The 18,910-nt window shown below is 52.6% G+C and overlaps 1 protein-coding gene across 4 annotated transcripts in view; it reads right to left on the bottom strand.

The window, feature by feature from the left end:
• Positions 1-1,275: 1,275 nt before the first annotated feature.
• Positions 1,276-18,910, bottom strand: part of LOC106564258 (sterile alpha motif domain-containing protein 1) — a 23,003-nt gene continuing 5,368 nt past the window's right edge. For 2 of the 4 annotated variants that reach the window (XM_082958615.1, XM_082958617.1), the window contains exons 4-6: positions 18,603-18,711; positions 13,096-13,210; positions 1,276-9,795 (exon numbers count right to left, since the gene is read on the bottom strand). In XM_082958615.1, coding sequence (XP_082814741.1) covers positions 9,655-9,795; positions 13,096-13,210; positions 18,603-18,711 — 365 coding nt within the window. In that variant the 3' untranslated portion in view covers positions 1,276-9,654. The remainder of the gene's footprint in view (positions 9,796-13,095; positions 13,211-18,602; positions 18,712-18,910) is intronic. The other 2 variants (XM_082958618.1, XM_082958616.1) reach the window with 1 other exon arrangement.

Genomic DNA, 18,910 nt, shown 5'->3' with positions numbered 1-18,910 from the left:
TTCGTACCATGTTCTGATATTGGTAATGGACAGTTTCGTACCATGTTCTGATATTGGTAATGGACAGTTTCGTACCATGTTCTGATATTGGTAATGGACAGTTTCGTACCATGTTCTGATATTGGTAATGGACAGTTTCGTACCATGTTCTGATATTGGTAATGGACAGTTTCGTACCATGTTCTGATATTGGTAATGGACAGTTTCGTACCATGTTCTGATATTGGTAATGGACAGTTTCGTACCATGTTCTGATATTGGTAATGGACAGTTTCGTACCATGTTCTGATATTGGTAATGGACAGTTTTGTACCATGTTCTGATATTGGTAATGAACAGTTTCGTACCATGTTCTGATATTGGTAATGGACAGTTTCGTACCATGTTCTGATATTGGTAATGGACAGTTTTGTACCATGTTCTGATATTGGTAATGAACAGTTTCGTACCATGTTCTGATATTGGTAATGGACAGTTTCGTACCATGTTCTGATATTGGTAATGGACAGTTTTGTACCATGTTCTGATATTGGTAATGGACAGTTTTGTACCATGTTCTGATATGGTATAATGGACAGATTTAGATGTGCGACCGGCAGCAGAGTCAAGACATTCACACACAGCGGTACTGAGTCACACACAGCGGTACAGAGTGACACACAGCGGTACAGAGTGACACACAGCGGTACAGAGTGACACACAGCGGTACAGAGTGACACACAGCGGTACAGAGTGACACACAGCGGTACAGAGTGACACACAGCGGTACAGAGTGACACACAGCAGTACAGAGTGACACACAGCGGTACAGAGTGACACACAGCGGTACAGAGTCACACACAGCGGTACAGAGTGACACACAGCGGTACAGAGTCACACACAGCGGTACAGAGTGACACGCAGCGGTACAGAGTCACACACAGCGGTACAGAGTGACACACAGCGGTACAGAGTGGCACACAGCGGTACAGAGTCACACACAGCGGTACAGAGTCACACACAGCGGTACAGAGTGGCACACAGCAGTACAGAGTGACAAACAGCGGTACAGAGTCGCACACAGCGGTACAGAGTGACAAACAGCGGTACAGAGTCGCACACAGCGGTACAGAGTGACAAACAGCGGTACAGAGTGACACACAGCGGTACAGAGTGACACACAGCGGTACAGAGTCGCACACAGCGGTACAGAGTGACAAACAGCGGTACAGAGTGACACACAGCGGTACAGAGTGACACACAGCGGTACAGAGTCGCACACAGCGGTAACTGGAATGTTTTGCTTTAGACTTTTATTCCAAAAGCATCTCATTGTTTACAATAGAAAACATAAAACGAGCAACCAGGGGATTTCACTTTACAGACAGAACAGTACTCCCAGAATGCTGTGGAGACCTGCTAGGACAGTCAGAACAGAGACCTGCTAGGACAGTCAGAACAGAGACCTGCTAGGACAGTCAGAACAGAGACCTGCTAGGACAGTCAGAACAGAGACCTGCTAGGACAGTCAGAACAGAGACCTGCTAGGACAGTCAGAACAGAGACCTGCTAGGACAGTCAGAACAGAGACCTGCTAGGACAGTCAGAACAGAGTCCTGCTAGGACAGTCAGAACAGAGACCTGCTAGGACAGTCAGAACAGAGTCCTGCTAGGACAGTCAGAACAGAGACCTGCTAGGACAGTCAGAACAGAGACCTGCTAGGACAGTCAGAACAGAGTCCTGCTAGGACAGTCAGAACAGAGACCTGCTAGGACAGTCAGAACAGAGTCCTGCTAGGACAGTCAGAACAGAGACCTGCTAGGACAGTCAGAACAGAGTCCTGCTAGGACAGTCAGAACAGAGTCCTGCTAGGACAGTCAGAACAGAGACCTGCTAGGACAGTCAGAACAGAGACCTGCTAGGACAGTCAGAACAGAGTCCTGCTAGGACAGTCAGAACAGAGACCTGCTAGGACAGTCAGAACAGAGTCCTGCTAGGACAGTCAGAACAGAGTCCTGCTAGGACAGTCTGACACAGTGACAGTCAAAACAGAGACCTGCTAGGACAGTCAGAACAGAGACCTGCTAGGACAGTCAGAACAGAGACCTGCTAGGACAGTCAGAACAGAGACCTGCTAGGACAGTCTGACACAGTGACAGTCAGAACAGAGACCTGCTAGAACAGTCTGACACAGTGACAGTCAGAACAGAGTCCTGCTAGGACAGTCAGAACAGAGTCCTGCTAGGACAGTCAGAACAGAGACCTGCTAGGACAGTCAGAACAGAGACCTGCTAGGACAGTCAGAACAGAGACCTGCTAGGACAGTCAGAACAGAGACCTGCTAGGACAGTCAGAACAGAGACCTGCTAGGACAGTCAGAACAGAGACCTGCTAGGACAGTCAGAACAGAGACCTGCTAGGACAGACAGAACAGTCCTGCTAGGACAGTCAGAACAGAGACCTGCTAGGACAGACAGAACAGTCCTGCTAGGACAGTCAGAACAGAGTCCTGCTAGGACAGTCAGAACAGAGACCTGCTAGGACAGTCAGAACAGAGTCCTGCTAGGACAGTCAGAACAGAGTCCTGCTAGGACAGTCAGAACAGAGTCCTGCTAGGACAGTCAGAACAGAGTCCTGCTAGGACAGTCAGAACAGAGACCTGCTAGGACAGTCAGAACAGAGTCCTGCTAGGACAGTCAGAACAGAGTCCTGCTAGGACAGTCAGAACAGAGACCTGCTAGGACAGTCAGAACAGAGACCTGCTAGGACAGTCAGAACAGAGACCTGCTAGGACAGTCTGACACAGTGACAGATAGAACAGAGACCTGCTAGGACAGTCTGACAGAGTGACAGTCAGAACAGAGACCTGCTAGGACAGTCTGACAGAGTGACAGACAGAACAGAGACCTAATAGGACATTCTAACACAGTAACAGCTGGCGACCATTTACAACAAATAACTCAATGAGAACAAGTGACACAGAGTGAGATGAAAGCCCACAACTAGCAAAATCATCCAATGAGAGCCTAGAACTGCAAAACGTATCCAATCACAACACAGCTGTGAAACACGGAGACGTGAACTCAGTCCTGTAGTAAATGCTGGTGGTGAGTGATTGATTAGTTTTTACAGATGTAATACCCTGTATTGAAATACATTACATTCACTTCAATGGGTTTGCAATTCATTTCAATGTGTGTTTACATTTCATTTATTTACATATACACTGAGTGTACAAAACATTATGAACACCTGTTCTTTCCATGACATTTATTTTACTAGGCAAGTCAGTTAAGAACAAATTCTTATTTTCAATGACGGCCTAGGAACAGGACGCCAGATTTTCACCTTGTCAGCTCTGGGATTTGATCTTGCAACCTTTTGGTTACTAGTCCAACGCTCTAACCACTAGCCTACCTGCCGCCCCTAGACTGACCAGGTGAAAGCTATTATCCCTTATTGATGTCACTTGTTAAATCCATTTCAATCAGTGGTTAAAGAAGGATTTTTAAGACTTGAGACAATTGAGACATGGATCGTGTATGTGGGACATTCAGAGGGTGAGTGGGCAAGAAAAATGTGTCTTTGAACAGGGTATGGTAGTGGGTATGGTAGGGGGTATGGCAGTAGGTGCCGGGCGCACCGTTGTGTCAAGAACTGCAACGCTGCTGGGTTTTTCACGCTCAACAGTTTCCCGTGTGTATCAAGAATGGTTAACCAACCAAAGGACATCCAGCCGACTTGACACAACTGCATCCCTGTGGAACACTTTCAACACGTTGTAGAGTCCATACCCCGACAAATTGAGGCTGTTCTGAGGGCAAAAGGGGTGCAAGTCAATATTAGGAAGGTGTTCTTAATGTTTTGTACACTCATTGTATGTCAGTCAGTTTATGATGTTGACTCCTATTTTTTCCCCAGTTCTCTGGTGTTTTAGTTATCACATTTCTCCTGTTATTTACCCAAACCTGTCATGAATAGGTTAGACCAGGCCTGTCATGAATAGGTTAGACCAGACCTGTCATGAATAGGTTAGACCAGACCTGTCAGGAATAGGTTAGACCAGATCTGTCAGGAATAGGTTAGACCAGACCTGTCAGGAATAGGTTAGACCAGACCTGTCAGGAATAGGTTAGACCAGATCTGTCAGGAATAGGTTAGACCAGACCTGTCAGGAATAGGTTAGACCAGACCTGTCATGAATAGGTTAGACCAGACCTGTCATGAATAGGTTAGACCAGACCTGTCATGAATAGGTTAGACCAGACCTGTCAGGAATAGGTTAGACCAGATCTGTCAGGAATAGGTTAGACCAGACCTGTCAGGAATAGGTTAGACCAGACCTGTCATGAATAGGTTAGACCAGACCTGTCATGAATAGGTTAGACCAGATCTGTCAGGAATAGGTTAGACCAGACCTGTCATGAATAGGTTAGACCAGACCTGTCAGGAATAGGTTAGACCAGATCTGTCAGGAATAGGTTAGACCAGACCTGTCAGGAATAGGTTAGACCAGACCTGTCATGAATAGGTTAGACCAGACCTGTCATGAATAGGTTAGACCAGACCTGTCAGGAATAGGTTAGACCAGACCTGTCATGAATAGGTTAGACCAGACCTGTCATGAATAGGTTAGACCAGACCTGTCATGAATAGGTTAGACCAGACCTGTCATGAATAGGTTAGACCAGACCTGTCATGAATAGGTTAGACCAGGTGAAGCGAGGGTAGAGACTGGACAGGGCTGGGTATATCCTGTCATGAATAGGTTAGACCAGGTGAAGTGAGGGTAGAGGCTGGGCAGGGCTGGGTATATCCTGTCATGAATAGGTTAGACCAGGTGAAGTGAGGGTAGAGGCTGGGCAGGGCTGGGTATATCCTGTCATGAATAGGTTAGACCAGGTGAAGTGAGGGTAGAGGCTGGGCAGGGCTGGGTATATCCTGTCATGAATAGGTTAGACCAGGTGAAGTGAGGGTAGAGGCTGGGCAGGGCTGGGTATATCCTGTCATGAATAGGTTAGACCAGGTGAAGTGAGGGTAGAGACTGGACAGGGCTGGGTATATCCTGTCATGAATAGGTTAGACCAGGTGAAGCGAGGGTAGAGGCTGGACAGGGCTGGGTATATCCTGTCATGAATAGGTTAGACCAGACCTGTCAGGAATAGGTTAGACCAGACCTGTCATGAATAGGTTAGACCAGACCTGTCATGAATAGGTTAGACCAGACCTGTCATGAATAGGTTAGACCAGGTGAAGCGAGGGTAGAGACTGGACAGGGCTGGGTATATCCTGTCATGAATAGGTTAGACCAGGTGAAGCGAGGGTAGAGGCTGGACAGGGCTGGGTATATCCTGTCATGAATAGGTTAGACCAGGTGAAGTGAGGGTAGAGGCTGGGCAGGGCTGGGTATATCCTGTCATGAATAGGTTAGACCAGGTGAAGCGAGGGTAGAGGCTGGACAGGGCTGGGTATATCCTGTCATGAATAGGTTAGACCAGGTGAAGTGAGGGTAGAGGCTGGGCAGGGCTGGGTATATCCTGTCATGAATAGGTTAGACCAGGTGAAGCGAGGGTAGAGACTGGACAGGGCTGGGTATATCCTGTCATGAATAGGTTAGACCAGGTGAAGTGAGGGTAGAGGCTGGACAGGGCTGGGTATATCCTGTCATGAATAGGTTAGACCAGGTGAAGTGAGGGTAGAGGCTGGACAGGGCTGGGTATATCCTGTCATGAATAGGTTAGACCAGGTGAAGCGAGGGTAGAGGCTGGACAGGGCTGGGTATATCCTGTCATGAATAGGTTAGACCAGGTGAAGTGAGGGTAGAGGCTGGACAGGGCTGGGTATATCCTGTCATGAATAGGTTAGACCAGGTGAAGCGAGGGTAGAGGCTGGACAGGGCTGGGTATATCCTGTCATGAATAGGTTAGACCAGGTGAAGTGAGGGTAGAGGCTGGACAGGGCTGGGTATATCCTGTCATGAATAGGTTAGACCAGGTGAAGCGAGGGTAGAGGCTGGACAGGGCTGGGTATATCCTGTCATGAATAGGTTAGACCAGGTGAAGTGAGGGTAGAGGCTGGGCAGGGCTGGGTATATCCTGTCATGAATAGGTTAGACCAGGTGAAGTGAGGGTAGAGGCTGGGCAGGGCTGGGTATATGTTTGGGATTGGGAAGGCTCAGGGGACAAGGGGTTTTGGGTATTTGAAGCGGCTTCACTTTTGTATAAAATGTATCCTTTACATTTCCCCAAAAAAACACTGACACAAAAAACTGTCCTGTTCTGGTCCCGTGTCTCCCTCTCCCTCTATCATCTTAGAGGTCCACTGTTTGTTCTAAACAACCCATAGACAGTGTTACAAAAATACATAGACCTGCTAACAATAACAGTTTAGTCTGGAGGTTACAAAGTGTTCCACTGTCAACATCATCCCCAGCCTCTAACTCCAACAGAGAGGTTGCATAATGGTTTGAATGAATGTTGTTTTCTGTCGGACCAAAGGTTGTTCTGAATGAAGCACGTTGAACACTGTCTTCCTGTCTGTGAGGTTACGCAGGTGCTGCTCACCGTCTTCCTGTCTGTGAGGTTACGCAGGTGCTGCTCACTGTCTTCCTGTCTGTGAGGTTACGCAGGTGCTGCTCACTGTCGACACTCCTGAACACTGTCTTCCTGTCTGTGAGGTTACGCAGGTGCTGCTCACTGTCTTCCTGTCTGTGAGGTTACGCAGGTGCTGCTCACCGTCTTCCTGTCTGTGAGGTTACGCAGGTGCTGCTCACGCGTCTGTGCCTGTCTGTGAGGTTACGCAGGTGCTGCTCACTGTCTTCCTGTCTCTGAGGTTACGCAGGTGCTGCTCACTGTCTTCCTGTCTGTGAGGTTACGCAGGTGCTGCTCACTGTCTTCCTGTCTGTGAGGTTAAGCAGGTGCTGCTCACTGTCTTCCTGTCTGTGAGGTTACGCAGGTGCTGCTCACTGTCTCCTGTCTGTGAGGTTACGCAGGTGCTGCTCACTGTCTTCCTGTCTCTGAGGTTAAGCAGGTGCTGCTCACTGTCTTCCTGTCTATGAGGTTACGCAGGTTCTGCTCACTGACTTCCTGTCTGTGAGGTTACACAGGTGCTGCTCACTGTCGACACTCCTGAACACTGCCCTGCATCCTAGTAGGTGACTCGGTCTGCGTCCCAAATGCACCCTATTCCTAGTGCACTACATTAGACCAGGGCCGTGCACTGAGTCCAATAGGCCCTGGTCAAAAGCAGTGCACAAAGCCCTTGGGGCCCTGGTCAAAAGCAGTGCACCATGCCCTCGGGGCCCTGGTCAAAAGCAGTGCACAAAGCCCTCGGGGCCCTGGTCAAAAGCAGTGCACAAAGCCCTCGGGGCCCTGGTCAAAAGCAGTGCACCATGCCCTCGGGCCCTGGTCAAAAGTAGTGCACAAAGCCCTCGGGGCCCTGGTCAAAAGCAGTGCACGAAGTCCTCGGGGCCCTGCTCAAAAGCAGTGCACTATAAAAGAAACAGGGTGCCAGTTGGGACACAGCCTCAGAGGAGGATGAAGTTTTCCTTAAACAATCAAAAGGAACAATTAAAAGACCAGTTATGTAGTTGTCTTTAGACACTGATCTATGATCAGTTTTGCGTGTAAAACCCCGATTGGATATGGGGAGGATAAGCTGATCCTGGATCTGTGATCTGAGTGAGGAGGATCCCTTCAGCCAGGTGGACACAATGGCCACCATATACTGTAACCATTCCATGCCTTTTAAATCCACCAGGGGGTACATGTGATCACTTCAAGAGAAGTGGAATGTAGCCAATGTTCAGGTGATTGGTTGATTGTTCAGGAGTCTAAAGCAGCGGCTAATGTCCTTCAAAAAGGTTCAAAGGTCAAAGCAGAACTTCAAATAAACACATGCCAGACCAAAGCCTGTTAAACACATTCAATAGCAACATCTTCTCTTCTTCTCTTTCCCTATTTCCTTATTTCTTCTTCGTCTCTGTTTGGTGGTCTGTCCGTCAAAACATCATCAAGTATAAAATCCAAGGATTCTCTATTCCATTGTCTTCTCTCTCCCCCTCTCTCTCTCTCTCTCTCTCTGTGTGTTCTCTCCCAAAGAGTTGAGTCCAGGATAGGGGGATGTGAGAGGAGAGCTGGATGAAGGAGGAGAGGAGAGTTGGGGCCAGGAGAGGGGGATGTGAGAGGAGAGCTGGATGAAGGAGGAGAGGAGAGTTGAGTCCAGGAGAGGGGGATGTGAGAGGAGAGCTGGATGAAGGAGGAGAGGAGAGTTGAGTCCAGGAGAGGGGGATGTGAGAGGAGAGCTGGATGAAGGAGGAGAGGAGAGTTGGGGCCTGGAGAGGGGGATGTGAGAGGAGAGCTGGATGAAGGAGGAGAGGAGAGTTGGGGCCTGGAGAGAGGGATGTGAGAGGAGAGCTGGATGAAGGAGGAGAGGAGAGTTGGGGCCTGGAGAGGGGGATGTGAGAGGAGAGCTGGATGAAGGAGGAGAGGGGAAACGAGTCCAGGAGAGGGGGATGTGAGAGGAGAGCTGGATGAAGGAGGAGAGGAGAGTTGGGGCCTGGAGAGGGGGATGTGAGAGGAGAGCTGGATGAAGGAGGAGAGGGGAAACGAGTCCAGGAGAGGGGGATGTGAGAGGAGAGCTGGATGAAGGAGGAGAGGAGAGTTGGGGCCAGGAGAGGGGGATGTGAGAGGAGAGCTGGATGAAGGAGGAGAGGAGAGTTGGGGCCAGGAGAGGGGGATGTGAGAGGAGAGCTGGATGAAGGAGGAGAGGGGAAACGAGTCCAGGAGAGGGGGATGTGAGAGGAGAGCTGGATGAATGAGGAGAGGAGAGTTGGGGCCAGGAGAGGGGGATGTGAGAGGAGAGCTGGATGAAGGAGGAGAGGAGAGTTGAGTCCAGGAGAGGGGGATGTGAGAGGAGAGCTGGATGAAGGAGGAGAGGAGAGTTGGGGCCAGGAGAGGGGATGTGAGAGGAGAGCTGGATGAAGGAGGAGAGGGGAAACGAGTCCAGGAGAGGGGGATGTGAGAGGAGAGCTGGATGAAGAAGGAGAGGGGAAACGAGTCCAGGAGAGGGGGATGTGAGAGGAGAGCTGGATGAAGGAGGAGAGGAGAGTTGGGGCCAGGAGAGGGGGATGTGAGAGGAGAGCTGGATGAAGGAGGAGAGGAGAGTTGGGGCCTGGAGAGGGGGATGTGAGAGGAGAGCTGGATGAAGGAGGAGAGGAGAGTTGAGTCCAGGAGAGAGGGATGTGAGAGGAGAGCTGGATGAATGAGGAGAGGAGAGTTGGGGCCAGGAGAGGGGGATGTGAGAGGAGAGCTGGATGAAGGAGGAGAGGAGAGTTGAGTCCAGGAGAGTGGGATGTGAGAGGAGAGCTGGATGAAGGAGGAGAGGAGAGTTGGGGCCTGGAGAGGGGGATGTGAGAGGAGAGCTGGATGAAGGAGGAGAGGAGAGTTGGGGCCTGGAGAGGGGGATGTGAGAGGAGAGCTGGATGAAGGAGAGGAGAGTTGAGTCCAGGAGAGGGGGATGTGAGAGGAGAGCTGGATGAAGGAGGAGAGGAGAGTTGGGGCCTGGAGAGAGTTGGTCAGTTTAGAGTTCAGGAGTCAGGGTTTGGGGATTGGAATGTTCCTTAGTTAAAGCTGAGAGAGGAGGAGTGTGTGTGTGTGTCTCTCCAGGTAGAGTCATCAGTCGTCCTCTTCAAAGTGTGTTCTCTGCAGAACCTTCACATGGCGCTCATAGATCTTCAGGGCGGGGCCTAGCCTGATTGACAGGCCTGTCAGGACATCATTACGCTGCATCAGGAGGAGGGACTTCCCATCTATCTCCTGATTGGGTGGAGAGAGAGCGACAGAGAGAGACAGAGACGGAATATATTTAGTTACAAAGCTATAATATAGTAGGTACATGGAGTAGTTACATAGTAAGTAATTCTAGATAAGACACATAGTAGTTACCCAATAGAGTAACTACACAGTAACTACAGCTATGTCGCACTGCTAAAGGGTTGTCAGGTGTGGTAGCTAGATCTCTGATGCTCCCTGGTGATCTGAAGGCTAAGGCCTGTTCTGGACACCCTGCTGTCTGTCTCATCTCACCTGAGTCCTGAAGGCCTATTCTGGAAACCCTGCTGTCTGTCTCATCTCACCTGAGTCCTGAAGACCTGTTCTGGAAACCCTGCTGTCTGTCTCATCTCACCTGAGTCCTGAAGGCCTGTTCTGGACACCCTGCTGTCTGTCTCATCTCACCTGAGTCCTGAAGGCCTGTTCTGGAAACCCTGCTGTCTGTCTCATCTCACCTGAGTCCTGAAGGCCTGTTCTGGAAACCCTGCTGTATGTCTCATCTCACCTGAGTCCTGAAGGCGAAGGCCTGTTCTGGAAACCCTCCTGTCTGTCTCATCTCACCTGAGTCCTGCAGGCTAAGGCCTGTTCTTGACACCCTGCTGTCTGTCTCATCTCATCTGAGTCCTGAAGGTCTGTTCTGCAAACCCTGCTGTCTGTCTCATCTCACCTGAGTCCTGAAGGCCTGTTCTGGAAACCCTGCTGTCTGTCTCATCTCACCCGTGTCCTGCAGGCTAAGGCCTGTTCTGGACAACCTGCTGTCTGTCTCATCTCACCTGAGTCCTGAAGGCCTGTTCTGGAAACCCTGCTGTCTGTCTCATCTCACCTGAGTCCTGAAGGCCTGTTCTGGACACCCTGCTGTCTGTCTCATCTCACCGGAGTCCTGAAGGCCTGTTCTGGAAACCCTGCTGTCTGTCTCATCTCACCTGAGTCCTGAAGGCCTGTTCTGGAAACCCTGCTGTCTGTCTCATCTCACCTGAGTCCTGAAGGCCTGTTCTGGAAACCCTGCTGTCTGTCTCATCTCACCTGAGTCCTGCAGGCTAAGGCCTGTTCTGGACACCCTGCTGTCTGTCTCATCTCACCTGAGTCCTGAAGGCCTGTTCTGGAAACCCTGCTGTCTGTCTCATCTCACCTGAGTCCTGAAGGCCTGTTCTGGACACCCTGCTGTCTGGCTCATCTCACCTGACTCCTGAAGGTCTGTTCTGGAAACCCTGCTGTCTGTCTCATCTCACCTGAGTCCAGAAGGCTAAGGCCTGTTCTTTAACCCTGCAGTCTGTCTCATCTCACCTGAGTCCTGAAGGCCTGTTCTGGAAACCCTGCTGTCTGTCTCATCTCACCTGAGTCCTGAAGGCCTGTTCTGGAAACCCTGCTGTCTGTCTCATCTCACCTGACTCCTGAAGGCCTGTTCTGGACACCCTGCTGTCTGTCTCATCTCACCGGAGTCCTGAAGGCCTGTTCTGGAAACCCTGCTGTCTGTCTCATCTCACCTGAGTCCTGAAGGCCTGTTCTGGAAACCCTGCTGTCTGTCTCATCTCACCTGAGTCCTGAAGGCCTGTTCTGGAAACCCTGCTGTCTGTCTCATCTCACCTGAGTCCTGCAGGCTAAGGCCTGTTCTGGACACCCTGCTGTCTGTCTCATCTCACCTAAGTCCTGAAGGCCTGTTCTGGACACCCTGCTGTCTGGCTCATCTCACCTGACTCCTGAAGGTCTGTTCTGGAAACCCTGCTGTCTGTCTTATCTCACCTGAGTCCTGAAGGCCTGTTCTGGAAACCCTGCTGTCTGTCTCATCTCACCTGACTCCTGAAGGTCTGTTCTGGAAACCCTGCTGCCTGTCTCATCTCACCCGTGTCCTGCAGGCTAAGGCCTGTTCTGGACACCCTGCTGTCTGTCTCATCTCACCTGAGTCCTGAAGGCCTGTTCTGGAAACCCTGCTGTCTGTCTCATCTCACCCGTGTCCTGCAGGCTAAGGCCTGTTCTGGACACCCTGCTGTCTGTCTCATCTCACCTGAGTCCTGAAGGCCTGTTCTGGAAACTCTGCTGTCTGTCTCATCTCACCTGAGTCCTGAAGGCCTGTTCTGGACACCCTGCTGTCTGGCTCATCTCACCTGACTCCTGAAGGTCTGTTCTGGAAACCCTGCTGTCTGTCTTATCTCACCTGAGTCCTGAAGGCTAAGGCCTGTTCTGGAAACCCTGCTGTCTGTCTCATCTCACCTGAGTCCAGAAGGCTAAGGCCTGTTCTTTAACCCTGCAGTCTGTCTCATCTCACCTGAGTCCTGAAGGCCTGTTCTGGAAACCCTGCTGTCTGTCTCATCTCACCTGAGTCCTGAAGGCCTGTTCTGGAAACCCTGCTGTCTGTCTCATCTCACCTGACTCCTGAAGGCCTGTTCTGGACACCCTGCTGTCTGTCTCATCTCACCGGAGTCCTGAAGGCCTGTTCTGGAAACCCTGCTGTCTGTCTCATCTCACCTGAGTCCTGAAGGCCTGTTCTGGAAACCCTGCTGTCTGTCTCATCTCACCTGAGTCCTGAAGGCCTGTTCTGGAAACCCTGCTGTCTGTCTCATCTCACCCGTGTCCTGCAGGCTAAGGCCTGTTCTGGACACCCTGCTGTCTGTCTCATCTCACCTAAGTCCTGAAGGCCTGTTCTGGACACCCTGCTGTCTGGCTCATCTCACCTGACTCCTGAAGGTCTGTTCTGGAAACCCTGCTGTCTGTCTTATCTCACCTGAGTCCTGAAGGCTAAGGCCTGTTCTGGAAACCCTGCTGTCTGTCTCATCTCACCTGAGTCCAGAAGGCTAAGGCCTGTTCTGGACCCTGCAGTCTGTCTCATCTCACCTGAGTCCTGAAGGCCTGTTCTGGAAACCCTGCTGTCTGTCTCATCTCACCTGAGTCCTGAAGGCCTGTTCTGGAAACCCTGCTGTCTGTCTCATCTCACCTGACTCCTGAAGGCCTGTTCTGGAAACCCTGCTGTCTGTCTCATCTCACCTGACTCCTGAAGGCCTGTTCTGGAAAACCTGCTGTCTGTCTCATCTCACCTGAGTCCTGAAGGCCTGTTCTGGACACCCTGCTGTCTGTCTCATCTCACCTGAGTCCTGAAGGCCTGTTCCGGACACCCTGCTGTCTGTCTCATCTCACCTGAGTCCTGAAGGCCTGTTCTGGACACCCTGCTGTCTGTCTCATCTCACCTGAGTCCTGAAGGCTAAGGCCTGTTCTGGAAACCCTGCTGTCTGTCTCATCTCACCTGAGTCCTGAAGGCCTGTTCTGGAAACCCTGCTGTCTGTCTCATCTCACCTGAGTCCTGAAGGCTAAGGCCTGTTCTGGAAACCCTGCTGACGTGAAGTAACTGACCACGTCAGACACTGTCCAGTTGACTGGGTTTAGACTGCCCAGCTCAGACTTCACAAACCTATAAAAAGAGCGGGAGGGTAGAGAGGGGGAGGAGGAGAGAGATAGGGGGGTAAAGAGAGAGGAGAGAATTTAAGTGTTTGCATCTTGTAACTGTCATTTAGTTAAAAGGACTAGACTTTCATGTTACACACTACATCTCTTGCCTCCCTCCCTCCTTCATCCCAAACACTCATCTGCTCCTCCCTCCCTCCCTCATCCCATACACTCATCTGCTCCTCCCTCCCTCCCTCATCCCATACACTCATCTGCTCCTCCCTCCCTCCCCCCTCCTTCATCCCAAACACTCATCTGCTCCTCCCTCCCTCCCTCCCTCATCCCATACACTCATCTGCTCCTCCCACCCTCCCTCATCCCAAACACTCATCTGCTCCTCCCTCCCTCCCTCCTTCATCCCAAACACTCATCTGCTACTCCCTCCCCCCTCCCATACACTCATCTGCTCCTCCCTCCCTCCTTCATCCCATACACTCATCTGCTCCTCCCTCCCTCCCTCATCCCATACACTCATCTGCTCCTCCCTCCCTCCTTCATCCCATACACTCATCTGCTCCTCCCTCCCTCCTTCATCCCAAACACTCATCTGCTCCTCCCTCCCTCCCTCCTTCATCCCATGCACTTATCTGCTCCTCCCTCCCTCCCTCCTTCATCCCAAACACTCATCTGCTACTCCCTCCCCCCTCCCATACACTCATCAGCTCCTCCCTCCCTCCTTCATCCAATACACTCATCTGCTCCTCCCTCCCTCCCTCATCCCATACACTCATCTGCTCCTCCCTCCCTCCTTCATCCCATACACTCATCTGCTCCTCCCTCCCTCCTTCATCCCAAACACTCATCTGCTCCTCCCTCCCTCCCTCCTTCATCCCAAACACTCATCTGCTCCTCCCTCCCTCCCTCCCTCCCTCCCTCCCTCCCTCCCTCCCTCCCTCCCTCCTTCATCCCATACACTCATCTGCTCCTCCCTCCCTCCCTCCTTCATCCCATACACTCATCTGCTCCTCCCTCCCTCCCTCCTTCATCCCAAACACTCATCTGCTCCTCCCTCCCTCCCTCCTTCATCCCAAACACTCATCTTCTCCTCCCTCCCTCCCTCCTTCATCCCATACACTCATCTGCTCCTCCCTCCCTCCCTCCTTCATGCCATACACTTATCTGCTCCTCCCTCCCTCCCTCCCTCCCTCCCTCCTTCATCCCATACACTCATCTGCTCCTCCCTCCCTCCCTCCTTCATCCCATTCACTCATCTGCTCCTCCCTCCCTCCCTCCTTCATCCCAAACACTAATCTGCTCCTCCCTCCCTCCCTCCTTCATCCCATACACTCATCTGCTCCTCCCTCCCTCACTCCCTCATCCCATACACTCATCTGCTCCTCCCTCCCTCCCTCCTTCATCCCATACACTCATCTGCTCCTCCCTCCCTCCCTCCTTCATCCCAAACACTCATCCCCTCCTCCCTCCCTCCCTCCTTCATCCCATACACTCATCTGCTCCTCCCTCCCTCCTTCATCCCATACACTCATCTGCTCCTCCCACCCTCCCTCCCTCCTTCATCCCATACACTCATCTGCTCCTCCCACCCTCCCTCCCTCCTTCATCCCATACACTCATCTGCTCCTCCCTCCCTCCCTCCTTCATCCCATACACTCATCTGCTCCTCCCTCCCTCCTTCATCCCAAACACTCATCTGCTCCTCCCTCCCTCCTTCATCCCAAACACTCATCTGCTCCTCCCTCCCTCCCTCCCCCCCTCCCTCCCTCCCTCCTCCCTCCCTCCCTCCCTCCCTCCCTCCTCCCTCCTCTTCATCCCATACACTCATCTGCTCCTCCCTCCCTCCCTCCTTCATCCCAAACACTCATCTGCTCCTCCCTCCCTCCCTCCTTCATCCCAAACACTAATCTGCTCCTCCCTCCCTCCCTCATCCCATTCACTCATCTGCTCCTCCCTCCCTCCCTCCTTCATCCCAAACACTAATCTGCTCCTCCCTCCCTCCCTCCTTCATCCCATACACTCATCTGCTCCTCCCTCCCTCCTTCATCCCAAACACTAATCTGCTCCTCCCTCCCTCCTTCATCCCATACACTCATCTGCTCCTCCCTCCCTCCTTCATCCCAAACACTCATCTGCTCCTCCCTCCCTCCCTCCTCCTTCATCCCAAACACTCATCTGCTCCTCCCTCCCTCCCTCCTTCATCCCATACACTCATCTGCTCCTCCCTCCCTCCTTCATCCCAAACACTCATCTGCTCCTCACTACCTCCCTCCTTCATCCCATACACTCATCTGCTCCTCCCTCCCTCCCTCCTTCATCCCAAACACTCATCTGCTCCTCCCTCCCTCCCTCCTTCATCCCATACACTCATCTGCTCCTCCCTCCCTCCTTCATCCCATACACTCATCTTCTCCTCCCTCCCTCCTTCATCCCAAACACTCATCTGCTCCTCCCTCCCTCCCTCCTTCATCCCATACACTCATCTGCTCCTCCCTCCCTCCTTCATCCCATACACTCATCTTCTCCTCCCTCCCTCCCTCCTTCATCCCATACACTCATCTGCTCCTCCCTCCCTCCCTCCTTCATCCCATACACTCATCTGCTCCTCCCACCCTACCTCCCTCCTTCATCCCATACACTCATCTGATCCTCCCACCCTCCCTCCCTCCTTCATCCCATACACTCATCTGCTCCTCCCACCCTCCCCCCCTCCTTCATCCCATACACTCATCTGCTCCTCCCACCCTCCCTCCCTCCTTCATCCCATACACTCATCTGCTCCTCCCTCCCTCCCTCCCTCCTTCATCCCATACACTCATCTGCTCCTCCCTCCCTCCCTCCTACATCCCATACACTCATCTGCTCCTCCCTCCCTCCCTCCTTCATCCCATACACTCATCTGCTCCTCCCTCCCTCCTTCATCCCATACACTCATCTGCTCCTCCCTCCCTCCCTCCCTCCTTCATCCCATACACTCATCTGCTCCTCCCTCCCTCCTTCATCCATACACTCATCTGCTCCTCCCTCCCTCCCTCCTTCATCCCATACACTCATCTGCTCCTCCCTCCCTCCCTCCTACATCCCATACACTCATCTGCTCCTCCCTCCCTCCTTCATCCCATACACTCATCTGCTCCTCCCTCCCTCCCCCCTACATCCCATACACTCATCTGCTCCTCCCTCCCTCCCTCCTTCATCCCATACACTCATCTGCTCCTCCCTCCCTCCCTCCTTCATCCCATACACTCATCTGCTCCTCCCTCCCTCCCTCCCTCCTACATCCCATACACTCATCTGCTCCTCCCTCCCTCCCTCCTTCATCCCATACACTCATCTGCTCCTCCCTCCCTCCCTCCTTCATCCCATACACTCATCTGATCCTCCCTCCCTCCCTCCTTCATCCCATACACTCATCTGCTCCTCCCACCCTCCCTCCCTCCTTCATCCCATACACTCATCTTCTACTCCCTCCCTCCCTCCCTCCTTCATCCCATACACTCATCTGATCCTCCCTCCCTCCCTCCTTCATCCCATACACTCATCTGCTACTCCCTCCCTCCCTCCCTCCTTCATCCCATACACTCATCTGATCCTCCCTCCCTCCCTCCTTCATCCCATACACTCATCTGATCCTCCCTCCCTCCCTCCTTCATCCCATACACTCATCTGCTCCTCCCTCCCTCCCTCCTTCATCCCATACACTCATCTGATCCTCCCACCCTCCCTCCTTCATCCCATACACTCATCTGCTCCTCCCTCCCTCCCTCCTTCATCCCATACACTCATCTGCTACTCCCTCCCTCCCTCCCTCCTTCATCCCATACACTCATCTTCTACTCCCTCCCTCCCTCCTTCATCCCATACACTCATCTGCTCCTCCCTCCCTCCCTCCTTCATCCCATACACTCATCTGCTACTCCCTCCCTCCCTCCCTCCTTCATCCCATACACTCATCTGCTCCTCCCTCCCTCCTTCATCCCATACACTCATCTGATCCTCCCTCCCTCCCTCCTTCATCCCAAACACTCATCTGCTCCTCCCTCCCTCCCTCCTTCATCCCATACACTCATCTGCTCCTCCCTCCCTCCTTCATCCCATACACTCATCTTCTCCTCCCTCCCTCCTTCATCCCAAACACTCATCTGCTCCTCCCTCCCTCCCTCCTTCATCCCATACACTCATCTGCTCCTCCCTCCCTCCTTCATCCCATACACTCATCTTCTCCTCCCTCCCTCCCTCCTTCATCCCATACACTCATCTGCTCCTCCCTCCCTCCCTCCTTCATCCCATACACTCATCTGCTCCTCCCACCCTACCTCCCTCCTTCATCCCATACACTCATCTGATCCTCCCACCCTCCCTCCCTCCTTCATCCCATACACTCATCTGCTCCTCCCACCCTCCCCCCCTCCTTCATCCCATACACTCATCTGCTCCTCCCACCCTCCCTCCCTCCTTCATCCCATACACTCATCTGCTCCTCCCTCCCTCCCTCCTACATCCCATACACTCATCTGCTCCTCCCTCCCTCCCTCCTTCATCCCATACACTCATCTGCTCCTCCCTCCCTCCTTCATCCCATACACTCATCTGCTCCTCCCTCCCTCCCTCCCTCCTTCATCCCATACACTCATCTGCTCCTCCCTCCCTCCTTCATCCCATACACTCATCTGCTCCTCCCTCCCTCCCTCCTTCATCCCATACACTCATCTGCTCCTCCCCTCCCTCCCTCCTACATCCCATACACTCATCTGCTCCTCCCCTCCCTCCTTCATCCCATACACTCATCTGCTCCTCCCTCCCTCCCTCCCTCCTTCATCCCATACACTCATCTGCTCCTCCCTCCCTCCTTCATCCCATACACTCATCTGCTCCTCCCTCCCTCCCTCCTTCATCCCATACACTCATCTGCTCCTCCCTCCCTCCCTCCTACATCCCATACACTCATCTGCTCCTCCCTCCCTCCTTCATCCCATACACTCATCTGCTCCTCCCACCCTCCCTCCCTCCTTCATCCCATACACTCATCTGCTCCTCCCTCCCTCCCTCCTTCATCCCATACACTCATCTGCTCCTCCCTCCCTCCCTCCCTCCTTCATCCCATACACTCATCTGCTCCTCCCACCCTCCCTCCCTCCTTCATCCCATACACTCATCTGCTCCTCCCTCCCTCCCTCCCTCCTTCATCCCATACACTCATCTGCTCCTCCCTCCTCCCTCTTTCCTCCAGCTCACTCAGACTTCCTCATTTACTCCTCTCTCATTCATGTGAAATATATTGACTCTCCTTGCTTCATTCATCCCCTCTGTCTCTCTCTCCTCCTACCTCCTTCCCACCCTCTCTCTCTCTGAGGTGATACACTCCTCCGTTCATGCCTCTCTCTCTCTGAGGTGATACTCACAGTCCTCCGTTCATGCCTCTGTCCTCTGCCAGACCAGAGTCTCTAGGTGAGGCGGTGGGGGTGAGGAGACAGGAGGACACACCCACCTCTGTCTTACAGGCTGAACCTGCTGGAACAGAGGAGAGTGTTAGCTCCGCACCGCACACACACACACACACACACACACACACACACACACACACACACACACACACACACACACACACACACACACACACACACACACACACACACACACACACACACACACACACACACACACACACACACACACACAGAGGAGAGGGGTTAGCACCACACACACACAC

Source organism: Salmo salar, chromosome 12 (assembly GCF_965601325.2).
Source record: "Salmo salar chromosome 12, fSalSal1, whole genome shotgun sequence".
NCBI lineage: Eukaryota > Metazoa > Chordata > Actinopteri > Salmoniformes > Salmonidae > Salmo > Salmo salar.
Note: the sequence above shows the minus strand (reverse complement) of the source record. Positions and strands in the feature narration are given on the sequence as shown.